General features: G+C 37.7%; 1 protein-coding gene across 1 annotated transcript; it reads left to right on the forward strand.

The window, feature by feature from the left end:
* The first annotated feature begins 7,718 nt into the window (after nt 1-7,718).
* On the forward strand, nt 7,719-14,650 carry LOC121407960 (ER membrane protein complex subunit 8-like). The gene is made up of 5 exons (XM_041599232.1): nt 7,719-7,955; nt 10,592-10,668; nt 12,285-12,354; nt 12,613-12,710; nt 14,302-14,650. The coding sequence occupies exons 1-5, from the start codon at nt 7,752-7,754 to the stop codon at nt 14,462-14,464; spliced, it is 612 nt and encodes a 203-aa protein (XP_041455166.1). The 5' UTR covers nt 7,719-7,751; the 3' UTR covers nt 14,465-14,650.
* The last annotated feature ends 136 nt before the right edge of the window (nt 14,651-14,786 follow it).

A 14,786-nucleotide genomic window follows, 5' to 3' on the forward strand; every position in this document is an offset into this window, starting at 1 on the left:
AGTATACTTTACTCTTAAAAGAATAATTTCACATAAAAAATATATACTTCACTTTTCAAGAAAGATTTGATTCACTAAAATAAAATATATTTTACTTTTCCAAAATATATTTCACTCTTCAGAAAAAATAATTTCACTTTTCAAGACAAAATATATTTCTTTTGTGAAGAAGTAGTCCTCACAGTTAAATTATATTCTTTCTAAATGATAGGTGTGTACCTAAGATTAAAGTAGGTATGTGAAAGTCCTGATAGTTGATACAGTTACCCATTTCACATGCCAGGCGTTCATGGCTTCAAGTCTTAAGGCCATGGCTCAAAATAGTCCAGGGTCTTTTCTCCTACTGCAGGAGTCTATGTCCTTGACGCAAACGTCAAGGGAGGGATAAACAATCATTACCCCTATCTGGAAAAAACACAGTTTATGTAAGAAACCACTAAACTGTGATTGGTCAGGAAGAGTTTCTCCATTATGAAAGATTTCTGCCTAAAAAAAAAATGAGACAGAAAATCGTGTACAACTCTTGAACGCACACACAGGTCACGGAGTGACCCTGAGTGCAAACAGCTGACTGTGTTACAACGTAGGGCAACTGCGTAGCCAGGATTTCATTTTGGAGGGGGCGGTAAATGCACGCGAAGCGTGCCAACACTTACAGAGCGCGCGAAGCGCACTCAGAAGCGCGCGAAGCGCACTCAGAAGCGCACTCCCTAGGGGGTGGGTGCAGGGGCCGGAAACAATGGAGAACTTCAATATTGTCATCTAACCGCGCGCAGCGCGGAAGCAAAATTCATATACAAATTTAGAGCAAGAAGAGTGAAGGAGTTTCTCTTTTGAGAAAAAAATAAAGAATAAAAAAAACCACAAAGCTACCTTCCTTTCTTCCCTTTCCTCCCTTCCCTTTTCCTTTTCTCCTCTCTTTTTTTTTTCCTTCTTTTTTTTTCTTTTTGGGGACGTTTTTGGGGGGGGGCGACCGCCCCCACCGCCCCCCCTGGCTACGCGCCTGACGTAGGGGCGATACATTTTCACGATAGGGGTGATCAAACTCACTGGAGGGACTTTAATTCACTTATAACAAAGAAATGTGTACTACAGTAGTCCTGTTAAATGCTCTGATGAAAATTATATGAGTTTCACATTCATTTGAACGGGAGGACAAGATTATTGTATATATCGAGTGCATTATGCATAAATCATACTACCATTGCGACCCCTGCCCGGCCGATGGTTCAGGCATGACGATCCTGAGTGACGTCACCGATAGAGACCTCAAATGCCAGGAGAGCCTATTCGACAACTAACTTCATCTAAAAAACACGTATTGAAGATACCATCCAATGGGGAATGACTTTCATTTTCATGAAATATACATTCCATTCTTCAATAAATCTTTAACCCCGTCGTTAACTGCCCATTCATTCTCGAGCAATGGGGGAATGAATACAGAGTGTCTCAAAATTTGTGTGAAAAAAGGTGCATTTTCCATAGAACTTCTGCCAAAAAGCAATGCGTAAGGGAAAGATTAGCCCCAAAACACGAATAGATGAGTTAATCAAATGGAATGAATCATGAAAATCAGTGAAATATAGTTTCCCCTGTACTCATTACTGAATACCCCGACTTGATACGATTAATTTTTCCCCCTCTCCATCAACTTTTAAGAAAAAGGGTGCATATTTTCATAAAAATACCATGTGTTATATCGACGGACGCCCGTGCGTACGAGCAGGAGGAAGCCATAGAGATGTATATTATTGACACTAGAGGGCGGACTTCATCAAATTGCTGTGATTCCATGGTCGGGGCGGCCGCCATCTTAAAGAGGGCAAGAGCGCGGATTTATAACACACGGCTCTATAGGAGAATATCACATATTTCACTTTTTTTACATTATATTTTCAATTTAATGCTGTATGCAACGTTAAAATCACAAGGCAAAACATTTTTATGTTAAAATATATGATAACCATGCATATTTTATAAAGGAGATGGACTGAACATCCAGAAAACGGGGGAAAAATAGGTTGCTGTACGTGCATTATATGATGTAGATCAGGGCTTGGTCTGAAGTTTCCCCTCCTTTCAGTTAATTTTGAGGAAATCAAAGTAGAAATCATATGGTGAATCACTGATAATCCCATTAAATATAATATTGGAGACTATGCGACGTTATAGCTATATTTAACACCACGGGTGTTAAATCTAGCAGCCCAATCAATAAAGGACCTCACCATCTGGTGTTGGAGTTACACTGCCACTGGTGTTAAGATTACCAACATTTAGGATGTTAAAATATATCAACACCAGTCTTGGTGTTCAATTTGAACACGAGTCGGAGAATGTTAGTGACACCATTTGGTGTTCATTTGACACCCTCGAACACCTGCAGAAACGAACATTTAAACGCCAGTTTAAATCACCCATTGGTGTAAAAAAAAATACCAACACCACTTACACCAGCTTTGGTGTTGTTTCACGGTTCGGATTCACACCATTAGTGGTGTTCAAGTTCTTCAACACCTGCAGCCTGACGGTGTAACTTAACACTAGGGTATTTTTTTATACCCCAACAACAGACAGTGTTGAGTTACTCCAGTGAAGTGTAACTTCAACAATAATTTTTGTTAAAATATTTCTATCCAACACCTGTCACGGTGTTGTTTCAACACTTCTGAGTATTTGGTGTTTATTTTACACTCTATAAGTGTTGTTTCAATACAGTATATTGCTTGAACACTGAGTGTCAAATGAGCACCAAATCAAGAGAACATATGAACACTCTAAAGTGTTAAGTTGACCTTATCTGACACCCTTGTCACGGTATATGCTATATGATAGCTAATATATTGAATAACTACTACTCAGTCGACCTCGTCGTTTTCCCCCGTTTTCTGGATGTTCAGTCCATCTCCTTTATAAAATATGCATGGTTATCATATATTTTAACATAAAAATGTTTTGCCTTGTGATTTTAACGTTGCATACAGCATTAAATTGAAAATATAATGTAAAAAAGTGAAATATGTGATATTCTCCCATAGAGCCGTGTGTTATAAATCCGCGCTCTTGCCCTCTTTAAGATGGCGGCTGCGCAATACATGGAATCACAGCCGCATTACTCTAGTGTCAATATACATCTCTATGGAGGAAGCCAAATGTCTCGTATTTTTCATAATGTTACAAAACGTTAGTTCATTCCATAGCCCTATAGTGTTATTGGCCAGAAGTGGTTATTCTTTGTACTCTTTGTATCCATCTAGAGACAAGGAACAACTTAATTTATGTAAGGAGATCCTATGATGTGATTGGTCCAAAGATGTTTCGTTATGTATTTCTTTAAAGGCACCTCCCAACGCTTATGGTATGGTGGTCCTGTGAGATGATTGGTTCCAAGTAGATTCTCTATGTATCCCTTAATTTATATCCACCCCAAGATAAGGAATAATATAACTTATATAAGGTAGTCCTGAGCCTTGATTGGCTAGAGTAGTTTATATAATTTCAGACAAGGAGAAACAAATAGGGTAGAAAATTCTCTATGTATAACATGCAGTGGGTTATATTTATGTAACGGTACGTTATAAATAGTGGAAGGAAAGTGAAGTTTAGACAGAAGATAGTGTAACAGGGGCCGCGGAACGGTTTTCAAAGTGGGGGGGCTGACCATGCCGTATGGTCATTTTTGCGCTTTTGTACACGGTTTTGGAAAAAAGTGGGGGGGGGGCTGAAGCCCCCCCAGCCCCCCCGGTTCCGCGGCCCCTGTGTAACTATACGAAAGAGAGGGAGACGTATGTCTCAGAGCTGCATGGTATTTTATTGCGCTTGTGTTGAAATATATACACATGTGTGTTGAAGATTCATCTTGAAGTCTTGAACCTGTAATAAAATCAACTTCTTCTCGCAAGCTTCTAGTCACGGGTATTTCTTTGCGTCAAGGCGAGAACATACTTCAGCTTGGTTTCGTGACATCAATTTTAAAGAAATATTTCTCTTTAAAAAATATATATATTTCACTCTTCAAAAAAGTAATTTTACTTTTAATATATATATATATATAAATATATATATGTATATATATATATATATATATATTTCACTCTAAAGATAAAGGCCTATACATTTTTTTTAATATTTCACTTTTCCAGAAAAAATGTATTTCACTCAACATCAAGTTCTGTTGGGTGTATGATTTTTCAAGTGAAATATATTTGTCTAAGTGAAATATTTTTTTTGAAAAGTAAAATGTATTTTTTAAAGAGCTTTAATATATTTAAAAATGTGAAATAAACTTTTTTTAATAGAGTTTTGTGAGAAGTTGTGAAATATAATGTTGTGCAAAAGTGAATTGCAAAAGGGCAAAAAGGTGAAATATATTTACGTGATCAAATGAAATAAAATTTGTGAAAAGTGGATTATATCCTTAGAAGTGAAATATAAATTTCTTTGAGTGAAATGGTTTAGTGGAAGAGAAACATATATAGTCAAGTATTGTATTACCGGACACTATCATGATGATTCTGGACGCGCATGTTACTGCGTATTCAATTTCGTACTGTAAGATTTCCGCAGTTCAATTTACAGAGCAATACATGGAACAAGATTGCAAAAACAAGGTGAAAAATTAAACTTTTACCATTTATATCTCTAAAATGACAGAAAATGCTTAAAATATCATAATCTTGCATAAACAATTTTTTTTCCAGAAATATTGGCCTGATTTGCCGAATTTCAATCTCATCTGCGCCTGTGGTGAATATTATCGGTGATCATCGATACTCACTTTACTCAGTGCGTGAGGTTTACCATGGGAAAGCCATCAACGATTGACAGCACATTGATAGAACTTGATGAGCATCACGATACGAACGAGCATAAATATTGGAAAGGGTCATCATGATGGAACATGCAGTTAACAGTAACATGAAAAAAATTAAAATATAGTTAGCAAACACAAATTTATTACCAACATATCTGCTCAGATTCGATATGAAAAAAGCAAACAAATCCTTAAATCTATGCATAATATGATATGTGAAGAAAAAATTACTCCAATTCTTTCTGACATCATTATCAATCAAGAATCTTTACCCCTCCGGCGCGCGTCTGGAATCGTGATGTAATTTATCACGCACAAAAAATGCAATTATAGAAAACAATACATCAAAAATATTTTTAAATATTTATACTTTTAAGTGCGAATTTTTCTTGAATGTATTTCCTATAATCGTCAATTTTAAAGCACTGAAATGTTGTCCGGCAATTTAATGCCACACCCATTTATTCAAGTGAAATGTATTTATTCCCTAGCTATCAGCGTGCCATATTATACAAATATACAATGACACTCGAGGATCTGGCTAAAACTATTCGCATCGAAGGAACATCACATAGTACTATTCTCCCGAGGGCCATCGGCCCGAGGGAGAATAGTACTATGTGATGTTCCTGAGTGCGAATAGTTTTAGCCTGTTCCGAGAATGGGTCATTGTATATTTGTTTTATATCCCTTCCACTCATACCATTCCTCATCACGTCTTTATTTTTTAGAAAAAAATTAAATGCTTACCTTACTGTCCCGGCTTCACTGTTTCTGATGGATCCATAGGCATAATAATATCAATTTTTACAAAAAGTTCATCCAAACATTCACTAGAACTCTGTGCATCCAAAAGTTGTTATTTCTTAGTTCATATCATGCTTCACTGGTCCTTGTGCATCCAAACAAATTTTTCTCAATAAGTTTATTAAAAAAATTCAATAGTTAACATCAGGAACAATCAAACAAGAACGCGTAAAACAACATATGTACAAGGCTCTTCCACTGTCTTTAGTTATGATAGATATTAACGGTACAGCCATGAAAGATATACTGTGGCTGAACCGTCTGCTGGTTCATATTCAGCGTTGCTGTCTGTGGCAGTCTCATATTATTAGAAGCAGGTCTTGGAGGGTGACGTTGACGCTGATGCTGGGGTGCATTACCAATAATGTTAACAATATCATCAAGAACATCAACAGATTCAGGCATGTCATTCATGATTTGTTCAACTTGACTATCTGTCAGCAGATTGAAACTGGGGTCTTCTTCATCATCAGCAGCATGAGATGGACCAGGATCATTCTCCTTTCTCTCGGTGGATGAAGACACTGAACTATGAATCGATGATAATGTGCGCGACATATTTCTCTTCTGCATCTCACTAGTACGTGAATAGTTCTTGATGCTCGTCTCTGAGCGGTGGCCCGAAACCGACATAATGTCTCTTGAGGCATAACCGGCATGATCTAAAATTGAGATACTAGTTGCCCTCAGTGAATGGTTAGTGTAAGTTTTACTACATCTGGCATCCATAGTAATTGTCTTGGCCATAGAAGCTAGGCTGTTCTTTCCCAACACCTGGTTATCATACCAGTAGCTTTCTTCGTCAAACTTCTTGGAGTTTTGGCCTTTGCCTTTATTCTTGGGCCTTTGCCACATGAATTCATTATTTGGGTTCAGTTTTGACAAGTACTTCTTCATATTTGCAACAGGGCAGTGATTGATATTACCTGGGAGAGAGTGCATCTGTCCTCCCTGTGCCTCCTCATCATCATCTTGGTGGTTCTTTGTGTTCATATCTCTCATTGTGTAGAAATCACCGTCTTCTCTTTCATGCAAAATGAAATCACTGGGTTGCATGCTCCTCAGATTCTCCATACCCCTGTTAGCAAAGTAAATCATAACATCGACAAAAACCTTCCTTTGCAGGCCATCAGGTGTGTTTGTGTCCAAACTTTCTTGGATCAGCAACATATCATCTTTGCTGATGGGTGGGTGGTGTTTGACGTTGGCTTTCCCACTTGATTTGAGTTTCTTGATCAGGGCCTTGAAGCTCTTGCTGCTCATGGAGAAAGCAGAATCGTTGATGATATCAACTCTTAAGGTCTTCTGGAAGTGTCTCTGCAACCCGAATCTTATAGATTGCATGGACTTCTTGCTGTACAATTCACCAGCTTTTGTTCGGGCGCCGACATAGAATCTTGCGAGCGCAGAGTCGAGCGACTTCGCATTAATCTCATCACAATTCACCCCATCAATTTCGGCACAAAATTCACGGAAAATGGATACAGCATACTTAATCTGTTTCTGTGTGTTAGCACTGTCACTTGAGTTCATAAAATCCACAATTTCGTCGTCGTTGACTTGCTGGAATCTTCCGTTATTCTCGCGACAGGAGGCTGCCATTTTGTTTGTTTACAAACAAAAATCAGCTGTTCGCTATCGATCAATCTCGTTCCGAAAATATCGTTTTACTACGATCGATATTCTTCGTTGATACCCGACTTTTACAGCGAAACGATTTTTAATAAGTCGATATAGAACAATCGTTGAGAAGTTGAGAAAATAAAAAGTCTTGCCGTATGGATCGTCTGTTCGGCGAGCGCACCTGGTTCGTGCAGCTCGCCGAAAGTTTCCCGTGGCATGCAGTGGAGACTACCGTTCGGCTGAGCAGCGCTCTGCTCGCATCGCGCCGCACAGCTCGCGAATCGCGAGGTGGGGGGGGGGGGTCAAAAAAACGTATAGTTCAATTTTTCCCTAGGGAAAAAATGGACTATGCGTGACGTCAGCAAGGAAAACGAACTATCTCATGGCAAACGTTTTTCTTAGTAAATCTATATTTTTTCTGCTTGTGTACACTCTCTATGCAACAATCTTAAGTAAGGGATATAATAATGTATACGACGACCGACGACCGTACCATCAAGAAATTATGGCAGACTACAAAGTGAAACTCCGAGCATATGCCAAAACAGTCCTTCATGCAGCGAAATACCCTCATTGTGCCGTAAATGGAGTTCTACTTGCTGATAAGGAAAAATTGAAGGACGGGAAATGTTTGGAATTTGTAGATTGTATACCATTTTTTCACCATTCACTTGCGCTTGCTCCGATGCTGGAGGTGGCTCTGGTACAGGTAAGATATTGTTCAGTCCCACCCATTTGTTTTCTCGGGGGATAACTGGAGCGTTTCATCAACATTTTTGTCCGAGCTGTGTAATTTATTGCCTGTGAAAAGAAACTTATGTAGATTCTAAATGGTGAAGATGCAAATTGTAATAGTTGCCATTTAGAAGAGGAAATAGACAGCCGTCTGTTTCGAGGAGTTTTTAAACATTTTCAATTTTTTTTTATTTCTCTGAGTCTGCACGTCTGACTAATTTAGTTCTTGACTCAATCATCAATGGCAATGCTGTCTTTATTTTTAGTTTACTTTCTTCAAACTTGTCTTAACGTGAGTTAGCCAGGACTCCCGGCAGCAGGAGGCTCCTGCCTAGAGAGTAAAAATCACTTACTACGCCACTCATTCAATGAACAAGGTTATAATATAACCTTGTTCTCAGTTGATCTCCATGTGTGACAAAATAAGGGTGGCAATGTTTGGCTTATTTTCTCTTTTTCTTTGGGGCAAATGCTTGATTTTTTTACACTGACAGTTTCCATTAGACCTGTTAATTCATACTGCTTGGCTCTTATTTAAATTTGATTCTTTATATCATTTTTTCTTAATTAAAAATAGAGATCAAAAAATGAAAATTTTCTTGCCATATTACTTTCCACCAATAGAGGGCGTACACAAAAATATGCCCAAAATTCAAGTTTTTGAGCGCTCTGGTGAATACAAAAATTATTCCCACATTACTAAATGATAAATAGATTAAAACTGTATGAAAATTAGTAATTTGGGTCACAAAAGTGATATTTTAATGATTTTTTTAGAGTGTGTGCTCTATACAGCATTGGCATACCATAGTCCTACCTGTAGATTCTCCACAGGCCAGATGGTAGCAGTGAACAAGTGTACTACGCTATGTATGCTTACTCTCCACGGAGCCAGGGATCGCATCCCATTCATGTGTGTGTACAGCGAAAAAAACTGGAACCTTCGTTTCGCCCCTGAGACTTTCTTTAAATTTCTAGATCTAGCCCTAAATCATGTATGGGAGACAGCTTCGTTTCCAACATTTCTACAATATTGATTTCATTTTAAACAAGTACACAGTGGCAAATCGTCCATAGACTGTGTACAACGGATAGATCGTCTCCGCACAGCGATTCGAAGACCGCTGATTTGTCAATCGTGCAGATCACATCATGACTACCGGTACATGGTCACCAAAATAATTCCTTCGGACTGCGTGCGGAAGTATCGATAGCGATAACGATATCCGGTCATGTTGTGTACGTGGGAAATGGTCTTGGTTCGTGATCGGATCGCTCAAGTATCGATCGAAAATTATTGAAACTCTGCAATTTCATGCATATTCACGCGACGCTCCGAAACCTGGAAGTCAATTGACTTTGTGCACGTTGCGATAGACTCTAGTCTACAAGTACAAACTCCAACGAACACGATGCCATATCAACGCTAATTCGTAAGATTTTGACAGAAAAGCAAGAAGTAAATCGAAATTCGCTTACCTGTGCGATATTGCTGAGAAAATAGATCCTCCGGGAATACCTTTCATAATTTCATATAAAATATAAGAAATTGAAATAATTCTAATACATTGGTACATGTAGGTCGATTTTGGCATGAGGTGATAGAGAATTGCACACTTGTTTTGGTGGAATACTGTGTGGGGAAATGGAAGGCTTGCACTGCGCATGCTTACTATATTTTAATTCATAAATTGGCTCTTGGGCTTGGCAGTGGCTGGATGACGTCATGTAATAAGCAAAATGTACACACCCGCTAGCGTTGAATGCTCCGCTATCCGTTCTACACAAATTGCCACTGTGAAGTATTCATTACAAAACGAGAAAAATATAAAAAGACGGGAACACTTGCCACCGTGTTTGCATTTTTGTGAAAAATAAGCAAAACTTTGAAATGTCATAACTTTTTTAATTTTACATCCGATTTTTATGAAATTTTCAGCGTTATGCTAGTTGGGTTTTCTCTATTCATTCAAATCAACATTTTTCTGGGGTGGACTTGACCTTTAAGGTATAAAACATGGAAAAAAATTGACATTATACGCCCGTTCTAGACGGGACGTATTATGGTATCATTCACGTTGTCCGTCCATCCTTAGAATATGAGGTCAAAGGTCACGGTCACAATGACATATTTTCATCTGATCCTTCTACAGTCCTTGTAAACGTGATAACTTCAGTTTAACTTAACCTAGGCTCATATAATTTGGTGTGTATGATACTAGTATGGATCCCAGGAAGACTATTGATTTTTAAGTCAAACGGTCAAAGGTCAAGGTCACACTGACATGTTTTCATCATCACCCTTCTGCAGTCCTTGTAAACGTGATAACTTTTTAGTTGAACTTAATCTAGGCTCGTATAATTTGGTGTGCATGATACTAGCATAGATCCCAGCAATTCTATTGGTTTTGAGGTCAGAAGGTCAAAGGTGAAATCGCCACCTTCCACTTTCTTTGCTTGACCAATAGCTCCATTTTCTGCATTACAGGCGGGCATATTATGTGCTCACCTTAGCGACACTCTTGTTTGAATAAAGAAAAAAAAAGATTGTAAAAAAAAATACGAAGAGCCTTTAAATTGTAATCTGTTTTATTTCACTTTGTTTTGCAGGTTGATGCTTACTGTCATGCCCATGGACTCAAGATTGCAGCATACTATCAAGCTAATGAACTCTTGAAAGATATAGAGTAAGTTGCATTTTGAGAAAATTTATGCAAATTTATCAAAGAGAAGTTGGAAAAGCACGTGGTTAAGAGACTTCTTTGTGTGTGTGATTCAGCAGGGAAAGAATTGCAGGTCCAAGTTTGTATAAAGAAAGAAAGTGAATCGCAGATCTCGGCTCCTGTATAAAGTAGACACTTGGGCCTGAATTCACAAAGGTGGTTTTTAAAACCATCAGTTGAACACATGGTTTATGCAGATTTCCTGTATAAATTATGCTAATTTACCTCGTAAATTAGAAATTCCAATGGTAATGCACGCTTTTGTCACAGTGCGCCAAATTGACGCCTGTTGCAGTGGTTAGCCACGCTAGTTTTTTTCATCAGTCTACTGTTCAAAACAGCGGACTCATTAATAAAATGACTTTAATCATGGCAACGTACGTCAATACGGCGCATTGTGTCAAAAGTGTGCACCAGTGTTGGTAATTTTTTTAGATACGCTCTAAATTAAGCTTACCGGTAATTTATACAGGCAATCTGCATAAACCATGGGTCAAGCAATGGTTTTCAAAACCACCTTTGCCAAACTTCTTCTGATAAAGTACAGTCCACCGACTGGTGTATTGTTAACTTGTAGTATGTAACAAAGGAACAACATTAAACCAATTTGATTGTTGATTCTCTAGGTCTTAGGCCAAGATAAATGCTCTGACTAATACCCGTTTCATAAACCCATCCTCCAATTATCGGCCTAAGAGTAATGCAGATAATTCAATAAAAATTGCATTCACAAACTCTGAATATAATCCGCACTATTTTTTACAAGCGCCCGACCTGAAAAAGGCGGATAATTGTCATGGCAACTGCACACACCCCCTCCGATGGGGTTGTGTTGGAAAAGGGTGACCTTGTGACAGCACCATGGCAATTATCCGCATTACTTTGGAAATGCGTTCATAAAGTCAAAATCTGGTCCCGATGCCGCTATTATGCGGATAATTGCAGCATCGAAATAATGCGAAAAAATCTGGTGCTGCTCCGATTTTACAACCAATTTATGCAGATATTATCCACATAATTGGGTTTATGAAAGGGGTATTGGAGAATATATCTTAAGAAACAAGCCATGAACATACCATGGCTTGGTTGACATACCAAATCTGTTCTCTTTTGTTGCAGGAAAAATTCTTATCAGTCAGAACTTAAGTGTTACCAGCTATTGAAATTGTAACATTTTATTGTATAAAAATAATATAAAATTAATAATAATTTATAATAATAATAATGATAATTAATAATAATAATAATTAATAATAATTTATAATTAATAATTCATAATTTCTCATATTACGTCATCGATGATAGCTCAGAAGAAAGGAGGAATTGCCTTCAAGAGCTTATAACAGGGTTAATCATTTCAAAAAGGAAAAGCCTCACCACCCCACCCTCAGGCTCAGTCACCCGAGACAAAATTAAATATTCACATGAAAATAATAATGTTTATGTGTGTGTAGTTTAACAAATTATCTTCCACCCCTAGCATTTTCTATTCTATGAATAATTGAAATTAATTTGAACTTATGTTTTTGTCTGTCAGTTATTTATAATTTTTCTGTTTTGTTATTTTCCCTTTTTTTCAGGCCAGATTCAATAGCAGTGAGAATAGCAGATAGAATAAATGATAACTCTTCAGATTCATGTCTTTTAATGGTAAGAAATCTTCTCAATCTTGACATCCAATCCCCCCCCCTATACACTAAAGCATTTATTATTTCCTTAAACTATTTCTTCATTGTACTAAACATACTGACATGATTAGAAATTAGTTATATTTTAGCTTTTTCTCCTCAAATACTTAGTTTTAGGTATTATTTTAGCAATACTACCAAATTTAATCACCTTGTTTGTTACAAATTGTTTGATATTTGTTTCTTTCACCCCATTTAAACTGTGTTTCTCTCACGACAGATTGACAACACAAAACTAACGGGAGGATGTGAGAAGTGTGCCCTGAGACTCTATACCTTACAGGATGGTAAATGGGGATATCGCGGAACACAAACAAGGTAAGCTGCTGAGATGACAAATCCTTTTCTTAAGCTATTGACTCCTGAATTCTATAGTTCCAAACAGCTTTATACAGGGACTAATCGGTTTCAGTAGGCAATGGGTTAACCTGTTGACTAGTGAATTTTGTAGTTCCAAAACCCTTTTACAAGGGCTATGCGGTTCTAGTAAGCATTGGGTTAACCTATTGACTTCTTAATTTTGTAGTTCCAAAACCCTTTTACAGGGACCGTGCCATTCTATTAGGCAATGGGTTAACCTTTTGACTACTGAGTTTTGTAGTTTCAAAACCCTTTTACAAGGACTATGCGGTTCTAGTAGGCAATGGGTTAACCTGTTGACTACTGAACTTCATAGTTCCTAACAGCTTTATTTTCAGGGACCATTCGGTTCCAGTAGGCAATTGGTTAACCTGTTGACTAATGAACTCTGTAGATCCTTTAGTTTAAGCTTTGTTTAGGGTCCATTCGATTCCAGTAGGCAATGGGTTTATACAGGTGACTACTGAATTCTGTAGTTCTAAACAGCTTATTACAGTGACCATTTGGTTCCAGTAGGCAATTGGTTAACCTGTCGACAACTTAATTCTGTAGTTTCACAACCCTTTCACAAGGATTATGCTGTTCTAGTAGGCAATGGGTTGACCTGTGGACTACTGAACTTCATAGTTCCTAACAGCTTTTTTTTTCAGGGACCATTTGGTTCCAGTAGGCAATGGTTAACCTGTTGACTACTAAAATTTGTAGATCCCATAAGCTCTGTATAGGGACCATTCGTTTCCAGAAGGCAATGGGTTAAATCTTCTGGAGAGTGCAAGAATAAAGCTGCTGTTACAACCCATCACCGTGGGTGATTTCAAGCTATGTGTTGATGTTGGTTGTTAGTGTTTTAGCTTCACAGTTGAGATTGCTTTCCCTCGCTCCAACACATAATGTGAGTGTAAAAATGTGATAAGGATAGCTTAACACCTAGTGAGATTCATCCTAGCACCAGCTTCTGTGCTCATATAAAAACTGCTTTACACCAACACTAGAAGGTCAAAACCAAACTTGAAACCACCCAATGTATCTAACAGGATATTCATCTCCTGGATATGGAACAGTGGGATTTTTATTGTGATATAAGGTCTTACCACCCCAGCAAACTTAGGCTGGCTTAGATTCTAAGCTAATTTATTGTGGTTTATCTGGACGTTGCTATGTATCCAACACCATTGTTAAGGTAATGTATAAAGCTGTTCCACATAAATTAATGCATGACTAGTGACATGTTCTTGTTCCAAATGAGAGATACCAACTTTCCCTGTTTTAACATAGTGGGAGAGAATTTTCTATAATCCTAGTCTTTTAAACAGATAAAACTTGCACTAAAGATAGCTTTTAATGTTTCAACAATTATAATTTTAATCTTAAGTAATCTGATTTCAACTTGAACTGATGGGAAGCAATGTGATTAAGGATCTGATTTGGCATTACAAGAACAAGTGAATCCAGTTGTGTGTAAAATTGTGCTTAGCTTGGAAACTGCTTTATGAAACACCACCCAAATTGATATCTATTTGTTTTCATTCCTTTCCATTCTAAAATACAGTAACCTGAAGTTGGATAACAGTGAAACCACTCTAAGGATCACATCCGATCTTCTGCGATCGAGAGCGTACAGCGATCTAGTTGACTTTGATACCCATCTTGGTGACATCTCAAAAGAATGGCAAAATCTTGAGCTGAACGCACAAATTGAAAACTGTTCATGATGTAAGATAAATGCCTGCTTTATCAGGGTGTGGTCTAAAATCAGTAAATTGCTGATTGGCCTACACCTACTTTGTCAAATTTCCATTGGGTCTCATGCCCCTGTGGTGTAATCCTGGTGGGTGTTTCATAAAGCTGTTCATAGGTTAAGAGCGACTTTAAGAGCGAATGGTGAACCTTTCTTAAGTGCTAAACCATCGCCAATGAACATTTTGGTGTATACCATTTACCACAAGAAATGATCACCAATCGTTCTTAAATTCGTTCTTAACTTACGAACAGCTTTATGAAACATCCATCAGATTTGTATGCAACCAATACCAT

This window comes from Lytechinus variegatus, chromosome 2 (assembly GCF_018143015.1).
Source record: "Lytechinus variegatus isolate NC3 chromosome 2, Lvar_3.0, whole genome shotgun sequence".
Lineage (NCBI taxonomy): Eukaryota > Metazoa > Echinodermata > Echinoidea > Temnopleuroida > Toxopneustidae > Lytechinus > Lytechinus variegatus.

What these genes read in the sequence shown, in the direction of transcription:
- LOC121407960 (XM_041599232.1), top strand. Translation starts at nt 7,752, where the DNA reads ATGGCAGACTACAAAGTGAAACTCCGAGCATATGCCAAAACAGTCCTT. An exon ending in TGGAGGTGGCTCTGGTACAG is followed by an intron (nt 7,956 to 10,591) that starts GTAAGATATTGT and finishes TTTGTTTTGCAG; the next exon opens with GTTGATGCTTACTGTCATGC. An exon ending in TATCGCGGAACACAAACAAG is followed by an intron (nt 12,711 to 14,301) that starts GTAAGCTGCTGA and finishes TCTAAAATACAG; the next exon opens with TAACCTGAAGTTGGATAACA.